This window comes from Piliocolobus tephrosceles, chromosome 9, assembly GCF_002776525.5.
Source record: "Piliocolobus tephrosceles isolate RC106 chromosome 9, ASM277652v3, whole genome shotgun sequence".
NCBI lineage: Eukaryota > Metazoa > Chordata > Mammalia > Primates > Cercopithecidae > Piliocolobus > Piliocolobus tephrosceles.
The window spans coordinates 117,901,665-117,918,579 of NC_045442.1; the positions used below are offsets into that span (position 1 = coordinate 117,901,665).

Below are 16,915 nucleotides of genomic sequence, written 5' to 3' on the forward strand. Positions count from 1 at the left end.
TATTTTAAAAGTTTAAATGACTGAAGAAATATAATCCAGACGGTACTTAATGATGTTCATACTTAACTGATCCATGAGGTAGATGTGGAATTAACATCTCAGGAAGGAGGGGAGATTTGCATTTCTGTGTCAAGACTCTCTTAGAAGTTTTCTGTACAGGAGAGCAGAGGATCGGTGTTTTGACTTATATTGAAAAGGGCGCATCTTTGCAAATAGTAAATTATGAACATTTTCTTGTCGAATGAAGGCAAGACTTGTGTTACTGCAGGAATTCAGAAGCAGCTCTTAATCTACAATCTTGTTCTATTTTTCCTAGGTGTATTGTCAGCCTTTGGAGACTTTTGCTGTGTGTTTCATAGAATCGTGAACACAAACTTTTATTTCACTTTTCTGAAGTTTTCATCTTTGGCTTTTGTAGAACTAACGGGCTTCACATGGACCAAGTTTCCAGTTTGTATTTTTCTAAGAGACAGGATCTCGCTATGTTGTCCAGGCTGGAGTGCAGAGGCTGTTCACAGGTGTGGTTATAGCATACTGCAGCCTTAAACTCCTGGGCTCAAGTGATCCTCCTGCCTCAGCCTCACAAATACAAATTTCCAATTTAAAAGGAAATATCAGCCTCATTCTTCTTAGTTTAGAGCAGTGCAACTAAGTCAGAATCTGTAAAGATGGTTTGGTCCAGTGATTTCCTTGTTTCCACCATGTGTGCTAACATTCCTAGGTAGTTAAGGTACCAGCTAGTGCACACGGCACCCACGTCTTGTTGTGACAGCTCCCTGGACACTGGCTTGATGGTCTCATGAATGGAGCCCTTCCTGCCATTCAGCTAGTTCCTTGAGCAGCTTAGTAGAGCAGTGCAGCACAGGGACCCAGAAGCCTGATGCATCCAATGCAGGTCTCTGACCTCACAGTCTCTGCGTCTCCTGGGTAAAATGTGTACGTCAGTGCTCGAACCTCTTAGCTTGGTGTCAGGATTCAACGTAGGCAGGGTGCTTTCCAGAGGCCTGGTACATACTAAGTGCTCTGTAAGTGATATTAATAGCTTTAACACTCTTTCCCTTAAATACATCCAAATTCCGTTTAAGGATACGGGACTTGTAATGGAGTTTCAAGAGAAAGTAGCCTTAGCATGTATTCCAGGGATTACAAAATATACCACACCCCAGCACCTCCCTGCTTGACTTTTCTTGCTGCCGTCTAGCTGCCGGTGAGTCAGTCGTTCCTGCCCAATTTCATTGTGATGTTTTCAGGTCCACAGCTACATCTACCGGTTGCCTTATACCCAGCTTGGGAGTACCACAAGGAAAAGTTTGTAAATAATTCTTCTAGATTATTTTTCCTCTAAAACAGTCATATATATTCATTTTGAAACAATTTTTTAAACAATTTATAAAGCTGCAAACAAAATAAAAAGTAAAAGATCCCAGCTGGTCTGAAGTGAGCAAGTTACCTCAGTTGATTGTTCATGGTGAGTTGTAGGTCAAACTCCTTCTACTGTTTCCCCCTTCTCACTAATACACTTGAGTAGTTATTTGGGGTTTTGGGGTGGTTTTTTGTTTTTTTTTTGAGACGGAGTCTCACTGTGTTGCCCAGGCTGGAGTGCAGTGGCACGATCTCAGCTCACTGCAACCTCCGCCTTCCAGGTTCAAGCGATTCTCCTGCGTCAGCCTCCCGAGTGACTGGGATTACAGGTGCCCACCACCACACCCAGCTAATTTTCTTATTTTTTTAGTAGGGATGGGGTTTCACCATGTTGACCAGGCTGGCTTTGAACTCCTGACTCAAGGGATCCATCCACCTCGGCCTCCCAAAGTGCTGGGATTATAGGCGTGAGCCACTCTGTCCAGCCCTTGAGTAGTTTTTTGTTTTTTTTTTTTAATTAAAAATTTAAGGCCGGGCGCGGTGGCTCAAGCCTGTAATCCCAGCACTTTGGGAGGCCGAGACAGGCAGATCACGAGGTCAGGAGATCGAGACCATCCTGGCTAACACGGTGAAACCCCGTCTCTACTAAAAACTACAAAAAACTAGCCGGGCGAGGTGGCGGCGCCTGTAGTCCCAGCTACCTGGGAGGCTGAGGCGGGAGAATGGCGTGAACCCGGAAGGCGGAGCTTGCAGTGAGCTGAGATCCGGCCACAGCACTCCAGCCCGGGTGACAGAGCGAGACTCCGTCTCAAAAAATAAATAAATAAATAAATAAATAAATAAATAAAAATTTAAAAAATCTCGTCCCAATCACACTCTCCAGTGGTAACCCCTATTACCAATAGAGGTGTATGTGAAATATGTGTGTGTGTCACAGAAAAAGAAAATAGAATTATGCTATATAACGTGTTGCAACTTTTTTCACTTAACCTAATCTTCATTTATTTCACCCATATTGACTGCCTATTTGGAGCCAGGCAGATTTAGCCCCTAGTTATACTGTAGTGAACGAGATGATCGTGATCTCAGCTTTCTTGAAGCTAATAATTTGTCTTTCACATACTTCCAAATGACTCTAGAAGGGTCTATTTCACTCTTTACAGATATGAAATGATATAATTGCATTCTACTGCTGTACCATAATTCACTAATCTAATATTCTGTTGATAAATGTTTACATTGTTCCCAATATTTCCCCTGTAAAATGATGCTCTAGTGAATATTCACAGGTACTTGTTGGAATATTTCTGTAGGATAAATTTTGGTAAGTGGAATTGCCATCTTCTACCCCAAAAAGGTTTTGTCAAATTACATCCCTACCAACAGCATAGGAGAGTTACTGTGACCCTAAATTATCACCAAAAATGGCCTTTTTGAATCTATAATTACATAAAAAGGAAAAGAATTTTATGTTAATTTTCATTACATTAATAATTAGGGAGATAAAATACTTAAAATATTTATTGATCATTTTTTCTCTTGTGAATTACACGTTCATGTCCTTTGCCCAGCATCATTAGTATTCATCATCTTCTTTATTGATTTATAAGACCTCTTCCATGCATTTGAGATTTAACTCTTTGACTTGATCATTCTTGAATATTACTCAAAGTGGTGGTTTCAGACCTAGTTGCTTAATGTTATATGCAATCACTCATCAGGGAACACTGGACAGCCATGCTATATTGATTATAAAATAAAACTTTGCTTTCCATGATATAAGAACATTTGGAGGAGAAATAAGTAGACAAAAGTCTTTGAATTCACTGGGTAGTTCTGTGTCCTATCGCTCTTACAAAAACCTTCATTGATCTCCTGTCACTTTGAGGATAAAGTCAAAGTGTCAGAATCCTTTTGTTTTTGACTTTGCCCCATTCATTGCCTTAACTCCAGCTAAGTTTGCTGATTCACCATTGCCTACTTCACTTCTCTCTTGCCCTCAAGCCTTGTTCAGTGCCGTTCTCTTTTCTCCTCCCCAAAGTGCCATGGAAATGCTAGTGTTGTTTATTGACCACCTCCAGTCTTGCCATCTTTGTGAGGTATAGTCCGCCCAGGGTAAAATGATCTGTTTCTCTCTGTAATTCCTGAAACACTTGTCACTTACACGATTTCTAAGGCATTGATCATGTGTCCCCTTAGTTTTGTCTGTTCAGTCATGGACACCGTACCTGTGCTTCCAGGAGGTGTAGCTGGCGATGCTGAAGAGCCTGACTCACAGGCACCAGCCCCTGCCCTGGGATGGGCCAGCCCACCCACCCCTAGTCTTGCTTATCAGCTGGCAAACATGTAATCATGGGTGCCCAGTGCTGGGGTCCAGGGTCCGTAGGAAGCTGCACATCTTGGTGGGCAGAAGATTGTTTTAAAATCAAATGCAAAAACATCGAGAGTGTAGGACAGTACTTGCATTTACTTTTTAAGAGAAAATATAAGGACATCTAAGAAAATTGTTTGTTCCTTATTCCCCTTCTAGGACTCTGCCCCTAAACTTCTCATAGATACTTACTCTCCTTTGGCTTTGTGTGTTCTTTGAGGGAAAAGTTTGAGAAGCTGTGTGATAGCTCATTTTGCACAGCTGTTTATTGCTTCATTTCCTGGTATTTCTTTGCTCTTTTTGACCCTAAATGCCCATCTCAAGCCATTTGTGCCTTTTTGGCTTTCAATGCCTGTTTTCCCACTAGGATCCTTGGTGTTCCTTCTTGGTACCTGTCCTGGCTTCACATCTTCAGCCATGATTACAAGGTGCTCCTGCCCCCTGGCTGTGGTTGACCCCTGTGCTGCTTAGACCTGCCCGTCCATCAGAAGAGTGCCATTATACTCTTAGAGCTGTGTACATACTCTTTTGTCTCTTGTGCTAGGCTATCAACTCCTGAAGGGAAGAGACTGTGTATTACATATTTTTTTTTGTTACATTGTGTCATATTTAGTAGTAGTACAGTAAATATTAAGTGGATGAGTAAACCTGATAGTATCTCAACAGATTTGAAAGGATCTTAGCTGTCCTTTAAATGTAAATGCCATGTATACGTTGGGCTGCTTAATTATTTTCTACCTGTAGTTCTCAGCTGAACAGGACCCTCAAGCACATGGAGATATATTTGTGTCTAGATACGCCTTTTCATAGTATTTGATTCATCCAATTAAATGATTCTATGGCCACTTTTTGGCCTTTTCTGTGGCATTCAGCCTATGCAGTGTGGAGCCTTGGAGTTCTTGAGCATCCTCCAAGGGCAGCTTCAGGAATCGGATTCGGGCACAGTCTCCTCAGCAGAGCTTTGCTCTTATTTATTTCTTGGGGTTCCACTTTAGAGTGCACTTCAAAGAAAAAGAGCTTGTTTGGAAAACCATTGCCCTGTTCCATAGACTGATGCTTCTCACACCACTGTTGGCTGAGTTCGACTTCCAGTCTTGTGTGTCCCTCATAAACATGGCGATTGTCCCTGCAGGCTGCCAGCTGGGACCTTGATAGCATCTGCATGTTAATGGGGTCTGGAAAGAGGTGCCAGCCTCAGGTCCTCAAAGCACAGGGTCCGCTTCAGATTCCTCTTCTTTCAGCTCACTTGTGGAGGTTGTGCAGAGAGCTGCCCGCAGGCCTGAAGGCCCCGGCTCTGTGCTCCCACCCATCTCGCATTTGACAGGCCGCCCATCAGTCTATCCACAGCACGGCTCCATGCCAACCTCTACGAGTTTTTAAGAGGAAATATTTTGGACCATATAGTATAATCCTGGTCATCTTATTATTTCTCACTGATAAACTCTTTCTCTTTAACATGCCATTACCCACCCCCTAAAAAATGCAAGGAGTTTTAAAAGCATTTTTCTTTAAAATATGTTCACCGTGTTGTGCAACCATCTCCAGAGCTTTTTCATCACCACAAACAGAGCACGCATCCTCATTGTCACCTCTCCTGCAGATGCTTCTGCACTGTTTCTGGTATTTACGAACTGGAAAGGCCAGCTCTTTAAGACCATCTGTGGCCTCACCTCCAGGCTGGAAGCTGCATTTTCAGTTCATTGTTTTTCTTGTTGATAAAGAACAATGTCCTACCCATAATACTGCCTAGTATATTTAGAGATAATTAAGTCACTCAGTAGCCATTTATTTATTAGTGAAAGAACCCAACCCCCCTCCGTCTTTCCTTGTTCCTTTAATCTGTTCAGTTGGCTTTTTCATTATCTCCTCAAGTTTCTCAATGGCCTCTTTAACATAGGACAAAACGGGACATGATAGTGTAATACTCAGTGTAGCGGTCAGATTGGACCCCACTTCTTTCAGATGCCCTCAGTCCATTCTGCTCAGGTAAGTCGCCAAACATGGCACCCCTGAGTGATGGGTTTGAGACTGGCACAGGGAGAGAGAGTCAGTCAGTTCTGATCAAGAGGATAGTTGCCTCAGGGGTTGGGAATTCAGGAGGGATAGGTTTGACTCGCCTTGCCAGCTTGGAATCATGTGAAGTCATATCTTTTTAAATATTGACTAATAAATGAATGTTTTGAGTTCTCCACATGCTAGATTAGTAGAAGATCTAGTATCTCTCTATAATATGTCCTCCATACCCCAAATTATCCGTGACCCTCAGGGGCTTACTCAGTCCAGAGGGACCAGCCTACTAATAGATAGAACCGAAATATGGCTTCATGCTCAACCTCATGCACCTGGTAGCTGCGTTTCCTGTTGCCTGCTTTTGTCCAGATTTTCATCATCAAAACTAGACTCCATATCTCCACTCCCTTGCATGCGTCTTTTTCCAGTTCTCCTATTGGTGTTTATCTCTATTCAGTGACCCAAGCTGGAAACCTTGGGGTTATCGTTCATGGATTCTTCCCGCCTCCACCCCCTGCAAATCCAGCTAATCCCAAGCCCGTTTGATTAAACTTCTTCCGTGTTTCTCTCTCTCTCCATCTCTCTCCATTTCCACCCTGAAAATCCTGATAGACTGGTGTCGCCATTCACAGAGCCTTTCGTGATAACATTCCAGCCAGGTTCCTCTATGCCATACCAGTTTCACCATAATTTTGCCAGAATTGTTTTTGTATAGGATATATCTGATTATTTGCTATCCTTATATGAAAAGACACCTGAATCTTAAGTTACCCAGCCTGATAACCCATTGGCTCCAGTGTACAATTCTTCTCCCTTCACCCTGCACGTGGTGCCCTAGCGGGGTGGCCTCACTATGCGCTCCAGCTCCATTGCGTGCCTCATCTCCTCTGAATCTTAAACTCCTGGCTCGCGGAACTGCTGCTTGGGAAGAGGGATGCAAGGTAATACACCTCTGTAAGCTTCTTCCAGGGGTTAAAAGAGCAGTGTTTTGGGGAGCAAGAGGAAAGCCAAGTCTCCTCCGCAGCCTCAAGGGAAGGGAGAATGAATAATTTTTGTGTGGGGGCCACAGGGAAGGCAGGATCCACAGGCAAGAGGTGGGTCTAGCTCTAGCAAGGAAGCAGAGCATGCCGTCTGCAACCAGGGAGGCAGTTTACCAAGTAGAGTTCCAGGACACACAGTTAAAAGAGGCAGGGGTCAGTGGGCCAGGAAAACCAGGACCAATGTTGGGAGTAAGAAATCAATATAAAGGGATTCAGGTAAGAGATGTTGAGAAAGCTGGGGTACCTTCCAATTTGTACCCGATGATCTTTGTATCTCTGGAGCCTAGGAGTTGCTTGATAATTATTTGTCAAATAATTTATTTCTGATACATTCTCATTCTTTCCTGTTAATTTGTTTACTACCTTAGTGTTGCGTTCTGGACTTCATTCTGTTTTTGATAAGCCAGTTTTTTTCAATTACTTAAGAAAGATTTATGGAATGCCTGCTGTACATCAGCACTGGTACATTTGTAGGGCACAGATAGGGTGACTGTTACCAGGAGTTTTCCTAATAAGGAGGCATATAGATGGGCACACGTGCAACTGCTTTGTTTTAGATTGAACTCTTTAAGTTTCATTATTAACTTAAGTGATCACATGGTCCCCAGCGACCACCAGAGGGCCAGACAAGTGCCAGCAAGAGATCTACAAGCACGGGTCCCTTTGGGGCCGGCTCCCAGTCAGGGGTCCGATTGTGGGCCTTTAATGACAGTAGCACAGTGTGAGAGTTTAAGAAGTTTTAGTACTTACGGACCCCGGGGGATATAGCACACCCCTGGAGGCCACACACATGCAGGCCAGAGCGCACAGGCAGTGGAGAGAGAAGAACCCGTGGACAGTACCTTATTGGGTCCAGAGCGTTACCCACACAGGTTTCCCGTAGGGAGCTGTAATGCATGGGTTGAAAGCAAGAAGGCAGGGGTTGCGGGAGGTCATGCAGCGACTGAGAGGGAGTCACTGTGGCATATCTGCACAGTCCACATGGAGTGCAAGGGCCAGCAGGCTGCATCCAGCTGTCCTATAGGGAGTTGGTCACCAGGCAGCAGTTGTATAAAGCAGATGTCTGGATCGACCACATTGAGGAACCGGGGGTGCAGCGAATAGAACTGGAAATTGTCAAAAGTGACAGAGCCTTGCTTCTGGAATGAAAAACTCCCACTTATATTTAAAATGAGTGCCAAGGCAACATAAAATGATGAGCATTCGTTGCACTCTCTGTTTGTTTGTTACCATCTTTTATCATGATTACTTGCGAATAATCATGTTCCACGTAGTGGATCCTTCTCTCTTAGCCAAGTTAAGGGAGACCTTGGGTGGTGACTTCTGTGTTGCGCTCTCATTTATCAGATCCTGCAAGACTGTGTGTCATAAATTCTCTGTGTAAAGGAACATGATCTAGTAGAGTCTTGATATTTAGTGAGGGGGAGAATCCCGCATACAGTCTTTTTAGATCTTGTCCAAGAAATATAGTTACTAAACTCTCCAAAGGATTTCAGGCTGCCAATAAGGTAGCCACGTGGCATGGATCCATTTAAGTAAGATTTCTTTTTGTTAGTTTTTCTGAAAAGGATTCAGCTTCTTGGAAAGAGATCAGGAAAAATGCACAGGTTTCCTTATAGCGTCCTGTTTCGCTAGAGAGCTCATCGCTTCAAAGAGCTTCCTTTTCCTGGTATCTATATCTGGAGAAGTCATTGACTAATTATAACTGGAAATACCAATGGAAGTCAATGAATACTTCCAATCTCAATCTCCTATATACTCACCAATTTTTTTTTTTTTAATTTATCAAAGAACTTGGGTTCCACTATGATAGAAGCAGCCCATCTTCCGAAAAGGACGCATGTGACTTCTAGAGCCACGAAGTGCTTGGTTAACACTTTGGTGACGATGAAAATCCTGTGCCCCTCCTGGACTACCATGTGCCCCCCGGGTTATGGTTCAGACCGTTGCTTTAGGATTTAGGAAACTAGAGAATATTCAGCGACTTGTCTCGTATCCAGTAGCAAGTGGGGGTAGTTAGGAGGCGAGTCCAAGTGTAGGTGTAATAGCCCGGCCTGTCCTTTTCCCCACTAACACTACCCCACACTCAACTGAGCTTCCACAGTTCGGCCTGCTCGTCTGCTCCCAGCACCCACTGTCCCCAGTTTATTTAGGTTGACTCAGGTTTTTTGTCATTGGCACTTTGAGTCTTCAGGCCTCGTTTCTGATCCTCTACCCCATCTGCCCCAAATGTGCAAGGAAGCCTCTTTCTTCCTGTCTGCCAAAGCCTGTCACTCATCATCCCCTGCTGTGGGGTGGAGCCCGGGACTCCCTCCTCCTAGGCAGCAGCTGCAGGGGTGACCTGCTCAGCTGCTCCTGCTGCTTGGTGAAGAGAGTGCGATTCAGTAAACCCCAGAGACCATTCCTGAACGTCCCGTCATCCCCCCTAAGAAACTTTCCCCACTCTGCCCTTCTTCAGCCTCCCCTGCCGCCTCTCAGCTCACCTCTCAGCACAGACTTCTGCAGTTACTGCAGTTTTCTGTGTTCCATCCTTTTAGTTGTTGTTGGGTTTTTTTGTTTGTTTGTTTGTTTTTTGAGATGGAGTCTCACCCTGTCGCCCAGGCTGGAGTGCAGTGGTGCAACCTCGGCTCACTGCAAGCTCCACCTCCCAGGCTCAAGTGATTCTCCTGCCTCAGCCTCCCGAGTAGCTAGAACTACAGGTGCGCTCTGCCATGCCCGTCTAATTTTTCTATTTTTAGTAGAGATGGGCTTTCACTGTGTTGGCCAGGCTTGTCTCAAACTCCGGATCTCAGGTGATGCGCCCATCTCAGCCTCCCAAAGTGCTGGGATTACAGATGTGAGCCACTGTGCCCAGCCCTGTGTCCCATCCTTTAAAATGTGCCACAGTGAGCTAAGCCATGAGCTTACTTCCTCTGAGGACGGACCTGCTTCTGGCCTTCTGCGCTCTTCCTTTCAGCACTGTTGCTTCCTCCTCAGTACCCCCACGTCCTGATTTTTTGTGTATTTGTTTCATTTTGTTTTGCCTTTGGGAGACATGTTTCTGCACACGACAGGGGCGGCCCACTGCCAGAACCGCTCACACCTGCCACCTTCCTCCCCCATCACCACCTGCAGCTTAGGATGCTGGTTGTCAAAATGAAAATATAAAGTTACGGAAAACTCAGGTTGTATTTTCAGCCATGTACTTTTCATAGGCATAAGTTCTGGAACTCTGAAACTGAGGTCATGACAAAGCAGATTTGCCCTCAGAAGGTTCCAGAATCCTTATGACACCTTCCTGTTCCTAATGGTAGCATTGTATCCTAGCATTCTGTCTACAGAGCGGAGGCAGGGCCTTTGACAGGAGACACATCCCTTCTCCTATGATGTGTCAGTTAGCGTGGAGAAGCAAGTTGGCATGGACTCGAGAGCCAGGGTGGGTGTCTGCCCCATGTGTTCTGGCTATGACTGCTCTTTTCAGGGAACCTGGGGTCAGGGGAGGCGGCCACCAACCTGTGTCAGCGAAGGCCAGTCGCCAGTCTCTGCACAGCCTTCAATGCAGGTGCGCCTGGCCTGATGGGGAGGGCTGTGAGTGGAAACCACACAGAAAAGATGCCTCCTTTTGCTTGAATTGTGGTGTTAACTAGCCGGGAATGTATGTGTCTGGTTGCTGAAATTAATGCCGCATTTGCCTGTGGGCTTATCTTTCAGGATTCCTCTGGGACACACCCTGTTCCATAGCCTCTTAAGAGAGTAGTAAATTTTGCTGACTCTGCATTATTTAAATTTCACTTGGTCATTCATTCTCATAAAATCTGGAATATGATTTATTGTTTATACATTGTAATTTTCACAGGGGTTGGAAGTAGAAATAGTTTTTTCTCAAATTAGAATATTTCTCCTCTCAAGCATATGCCAACAACACATAGCAATATTGTAAATTTGGAAATCTGTGTTATTTCTGTGTTTACCCATGTTCAGTTAGACAGAATTAGTATATTCTGTAATGTTTTCAGTATCATTTTTAAAAACTAAAGATATTTACTTCAAAATAGTGAACAGTAAATTCAAAATACCCTTCCTTATTTAGTAACATAACACATATATTGATAAGCTAAATACCTAACTTGAAAGCACAAAATGGCTAGGTTATTGTGCAGTTAGCAGTTCTACAGCGAAACTTGGCTTATATGATCCTAAGTGCATTAAAACATCATTATATTGAATGTGCTGTATTTATTTGTAGGAGCTGTATTTTTCTTAACAGATGCTGTCTGTTAGTCTTTTCTTTTTCTTACAGTTTAAATTTCAAGCATTTATTAGAGTAACTGCACGAATGTTTACACGCACATACCCTGGCCTAAGAATTTTTTTTTTTTTTGAGACAGGGTCTGCCTCTGTCACCCAGGCTGAAGTGCAGTGGCATGATCTCAGTTCACTGCAATCTCTGTCTCCAGGGCTCAAGCAATCCTTCTGTCTCAGCCTCCAAGTAGCTGGGACTGCAGGCACACACCACCACACTGGGCTAACTTTTGTACTTTTTGTAGAGACGGGGTTTCTCCATATTGGCCAGGCTGGTCGCAAACTTCTGAGCTCAAGTGATCCACCCATCTCAGCCTCCCAAAGTGCTGAAATTACGCATGTGAGCCACCATGCCCAGCAGTGGCCTAAGATTTTATTTTATCTTCTGGGTTTGAGAAAAAAAGTCTTTTTCTCTTCATCTTCATGAAGACATTGGCTGATGCACAGTTTAAGAAGATAATGTGTTTGAAATAGCTCCTAATAGATATCATTATCTTTTGATATTATTATTGATAGAAAATATTTTCTTTCTTTCTTTCTTTTTTTTTTTTTTCGAGATGGAGTTTTGCTCTTGTTGCCCAGGCTGGAGTGCAGTGGCTTGATCTCACCTCACCATAACCTCCTCCCCGCAGGGTGAGCTGGGTTCTCCTGGCTCAGCCTCCTGAGTAGCTGGGATTACAGGCATGCACCACCATGCCCGGCTGATTTTGTATTTTTAGTAGAGACAGGGTTTCTCCATGTTGGTCAGGCTGGTCTCAAACTCCCGACCTCAGGTGATCTACCCGCCTCGGCCTCCCAAAGTGCTGGAATTACAGTCGTGAGCCACCACACCCGGCCAAAAATATTTTCTATCTGTACAATATTATAGACATCTTTAAGTAATATTTATTAAGTACTCCCAGTGCAATATAGAAATTCTTTAATTAAAAAAAACAATTCCTGAGTGGGGAGAAAAATCTTTAAAAAAAGAAATCAGTGTAGGTGAGGTGGGATTTCAGTTGCCTGTGACCTCTCGCACGTAGTTACACTTCAGGGGAGGTGGCAGTGTGTTTGGCATTGCGGGGAGGGCGGGGTGGGGAGGCTGCACTTCCGCCCTTCCAGTGCTGGTACTACCAGTGACCTCGAGTGCCAGGGACCCCTCAGTCATCACCAGGTTGATGTGATGGGAATCAGGGTGCCAGAAAGACAAAGCCCCCTCGCTTGCCATGCTGCCACACTCAGCGCCTCTCTCTCTCCTCGGCCATCCTCTCTGAAGGTGATGTCTCCAGCGGCAGCAGCGTGTCATCCTGGAGGACGTTGTGTCAGTAGTGAAGCCCTGCGCCCTTGCCAGTCCAGGCTTTCTTCCTTGTCTTCGCCCCGCCTGCTGAAGCTGACAAGACAGCAGAGCGCGTTAGTGACCTGCCCGTTCCTTGCGGGTGGCTGTGGCACATCAGAGTAGAGGCGTTCCGCTGTCCAGTTCTATCCTTGACCTTCTGTCTCAGCCTGTTTCCTCATCACCTTCTCACTCAGAAAATGCTCCCAAAGAGGGAATGTAATGTTTGTTCCTGATGACACACTCTCAAGAAACCTCTTTTATCATAGGAGACTTACAGAGATTAAAATGAGATGCACCAGGAATATGGTGGGTTTTTTCAGGCCATAGTTTTCCTGCCTTTGCATTTTACAGATTAAGTGTATAGAATCAGTCATCTTTCCCATTTCCAAAGAGGGGTTGTTTTTTCTTTCTCTTCTTTTTGGTTAGTGAACTGTTTTTCTCTTTCACTAGAGTGCTAACTTTGGCCCTGTTTCCATTAGGAGATGAAAGCATGGAAATAAAAAAGCAAATTACAGGAATGAGAAGATTGCTGAACGACAGCACTGGGCGGATCTATCAGCGAGTTGGCAAAGAAGGAGAGAAACTAAAAGAAGAGCCCCAGGACCTGGATTTAGTCTGGCCTCCGCGTTTGAACTCGTCTGCTGAGGCCCCACAGAGCCTCCACCCGTCTTCACGTGTGTGGAATGAGCTACCGCCCCAGAGTGGACAGTTCTCAGGGCAGTATGGCACCCGTTCTAGAACCTTCCAAAGCCAGCCCCACCCTGCTGCGAGCTCCAATGGTATGGTTGTGAACAAGCATTCAGAAGGCTCTCATGGGGGTTTGTACCGTTGTGTTTTATTTCTAAATATTTAGTGTGTTGAGTTCAATTTATTAAACCCTCCCATAATTACCTGCTTTTGCTGAGTTACTTTAAAAGACAGGGAGACACAAAGGAAAAAGTTGAAGACTATTAAAAACAGAATTGAGAATTAGGAAAGACAGGGGATTCTATATTATAAGTGAAGATTTCCTGGTAGAGATTTTAGCCCTTTAAGAAGTAAAAGCGATCATTTTGTGCCCATATACAGACATTACTGTCACCAAGAAAACTGAACATTAGGGCAGAAAGAGCTCCCTATTGTCTTTAAAAGAAGCTTCCTGGTCCTATGGTGTGTTACTAACATATCCTCTTGGTTACTCCTTCACCTTTCTCATTATCAGAAGAGTCCCAGATAAAGGCAGGGCCGGGGGAGGGTCAGCGATAATCCAGCATCCCACATCAGTACTGAACCCCATGATCCATATTTTATAACGTGCTTCATTAGCAATGGAAAGTATTCCTTTAAAGTAAAATTTTCTCAATTTAAGTTTCCTAATTGTTAAGAAAAGAATCAAATCACAATTTTTTTTTTCAAAGCTTAAGAAGAAAAACCTGATGCTTTTTGTGGTCATATTAGTTTTCTATCCAGCCACATTGGATGCTATAATATTTGTTCTATAAACTATGTAGAGATGTGCAGGTCTATGTTTTCACAAAGAAAACAAGAAAAAGGTAAGAAAGCATTTTCAGTTTCCTAAAGAAGTTAAAGATTTTTTTCCATTCATTTTCATTTCACAATATCCTTCAAGAAACAGAGAACTGTTTTGACTTTTTTTTAAACCGCAATTTGCGGTTCAGAGGCATGAAAAGCTGTCCTGAGACATTGATGAGACAGCGAAGGACCCCAGAGATGTATGGTGTCTTCTCTTTCTCTCAATATTACATAAGCCAGTATCAAAGTTCCCACGCTGGCATGCATCCAGGTTAGAGGGACACAGCTCTTTAAAGACTCCTCCATAAAAATAAAAAGTCAGTTCTCTTTAAAATTAGAAAATGATTTATAACAAGCTAAAAAGGGTTGGTTTTGTCCTCTAAAAATGATGAAGGTGGTACTTAGAATAGTGACTAGAAATATTCCTTAAGACCTTCCTAACTCTACTACCATGGAAGAGACAATAAGAGAAATAAAATACCCTCAGGTATGAATGAAGTTAATAAACCCCATATCAGTAAGTTTTGGGTAAACAGTGTTCGGTTTCCCAGTATACAGCAGGGAGAGTGGATTTACTTTGAAAAGTATCAAGTTAGTAAAAGTTGCAAACATGAATTCCCCCATATCAGTTTGAAAATAGATAGTGATTTTATGTTTTCTGTAGAAATATGGCTAGGTGTGGTAGCTTACGCCTGTAGTCCTAACATTTTGGGAGGCCGAGATGAGTGGATTGCTTGAGACCAGGAATTCAAGACCAGCCTGGCCAACATGGCGAAACCCCATCACTACTGAAAAATACAAAAATTAGCCGGGCGTGGCAGCGCATGCCTGTAGTCCCAGCTACTTGGGAGGCTGAGGCATGAGAATCGCTTGAGCCTGGGAGGGGGAGGTTGCAGTGAGCCAAGTCATGCCAGTGCACTCCAGCCTGTGCAACAGACTGAGACCCTGTCTCAAAAAAAAAAAAAAAAAAAAGAAAGAAATATATTACATATAACTGTGACTACTTTGGTATTTAATTGGGATTATTTACAATTTTAAAATTGTAACATTACAACTTGCTACAATTTTGAATGTAAATAATTATGCCACTACAATCACTAAGTTATCTTGAAGTATTTCATGGTTTTGCCCTGGCAAATTTTTCTATAGTATTCCCAAATAATGCCTATTACAGGATTTAAGGTATATAAAGTATAATAAAACATATAATTAGAACAAAACCATGGAACTTACCTTGCTGGCCTGTGAGAAAATGTAAGCACTGGAAGTCTCTAAACTGCTCCATTTTATGGTGGTCAGGTGAACAGGTGCTGGAGGGAACCCACTGTAAGAGCAATGTCCAAATGTCCCATTGTATTCTAAGGACAATGGAAGATACTTGGTTACCTATGGGAGAAACAGAATAAGATAGGTTTACTAAGGAAAAGGCATTAAATTTAAACAGTGCAAAAGAGGCTATGGCAAGGGAACGATAAGACATGGGAATGGAGAAAAGAGGTAGAAAGATTTTCTTTATTAAGTTGAAGAAAAACCAGCCAGCCCACCAGTACCCTCAAACCCATCCAATTCGAATATATCCTCCCATCCCTGCTGCTCTGTGCTTCCCCACCCCAAACGCCACACCCAGAGAGTATTATAAAACTTTTCATGGGTGCACAGTTCTTTGTTTTTGAAATAATGTGCTTAATATCAAAACTATTTTCAATAGAACTCATTTAATTTTTAATATGAACTCTTAAACACAGCTACCAGATTTTTTTTTGCAAGGCTGTTCTCAGGGCTCGCTTTTTGTGTGAACTAGCGTGAGTGTGTTTCGAGTGAGTTTTTGAGGTATTGTTATTTGAGATGAACGGCTCTGACAACAGGGAGGCCTGCTGTGCCCACTCATCGTGTGTGTGTGTGCATGCAGGCTCCCACACCGCGCCACAGCACGCACCTTACAGTATGGGAGCCTGGATAATTAGATAAAGTCAGACCCCCAGATTGAGGTTGTGATAATTAGTGGGTACGTTTTCCTTAGGCACAGCTTCATCATAATTGCACATGCTTCAAAATCCTGTCAAGGTACTTTCTTTTTTTCTCCCCACCCCTTTATGATTTTTTTTTTTTTTTTTTTTTTTTTTTGGTTTGTTTGGAGTAGTCATTCTTTTTCTTTCATGCTCAGGAGAACTTCCAGTGGTGAATTCATCAGCTGGATCAAACTGCTGTACTTGTAACTGCCAGTCAACATTGCAGGCCATTCTGCAAGAACTCAAGACCATGAGGAAATTAATGCAAATTCAAGCAGGTACAAGGATCAGGCCTCGGAATGAGTCCTTTGATTTTTAATGCATATCTGACATCTTCCATGGGAATGTTCATTGTGCTTTTATTAAACCCTTCTTCTCACCTTGCTGTCTTGCTGTGCCTTTTCAAGTATCTGTTTTTTCAGCTTTCTCTACAATCCATTTTTCCTTTAGCAAATCAAACATATTTTGTCTTGCAACTGATACAGCTCATATAATTACGTGTATGTACTCGATAGACTTCATTCCATGATCTCCTAGTACTTCACAAATGTCCGTTAATTAAATTTGGGAACAATTGTGTATGGAGGAGCCCTGGAGGAAGCATGGGCTTCAGTGTTCAAGGACTAAGCAGATAAGAAATGTGGAGCCCCAGGCTGTGCTTTGTGGCTTTTCTCTCCCGTTCAGGATGCGGAAGCTCAGAGATCCTCCCGTTCTGTCGTCTTTGTTTATGTGACTCCTTTTTGTTTTCACTGCCATCAGGCAAGTTGAGGAATGGAAGAGCGGTGGATTTATAATTTAGGATTGGACGCCAATTTCTGCTCTTGATGCTGTGTGGCGTGTCTGAGCTTCCTATTTCTCGTCTGTAAATGGAGAATTCATGTCGAACTCACAGGGCTGTTGTCAAAATAGAATGATGTAGTGGTTGTAAATGAACTTAATAAGGCATGGTACAAGCCTAAGCTGTTTCATTAGCGTGGCCTTAAAGTCCATGGAGCGTTCTATAGAAGTCTGGAAG

The 16,915-nt window shown here is 43.4% G+C and overlaps 1 protein-coding gene across 10 annotated transcripts in view; it reads left to right on the plus strand.

The window, feature by feature from the left end:
* The window catches only part of BEND7 (BEN domain containing 7), an 83,913-nt gene that overhangs the window by 16,285 nt on the left and 50,713 nt on the right, over positions 1-16,915 (plus strand). For 8 of the 10 annotated variants that reach the window (XR_002733898.2, XM_023223241.2, XM_023223242.2 and 5 more), the window contains 2 exons: positions 12,859-13,197; positions 16,056-16,178. Coding sequence is in view for 9 of the 10 variants with exons in the window: in XM_023223241.2 (XP_023079009.1) it covers positions 12,859-13,197; positions 16,056-16,178 (462 nt within the window). In the remaining variant the exon portion in view is untranslated. The remainder of the gene's footprint in view (positions 1-12,858; positions 13,198-16,055; positions 16,179-16,915) is intronic. The other 2 variants (XM_023223245.2, XM_023223246.2) reach the window with 1 other exon arrangement.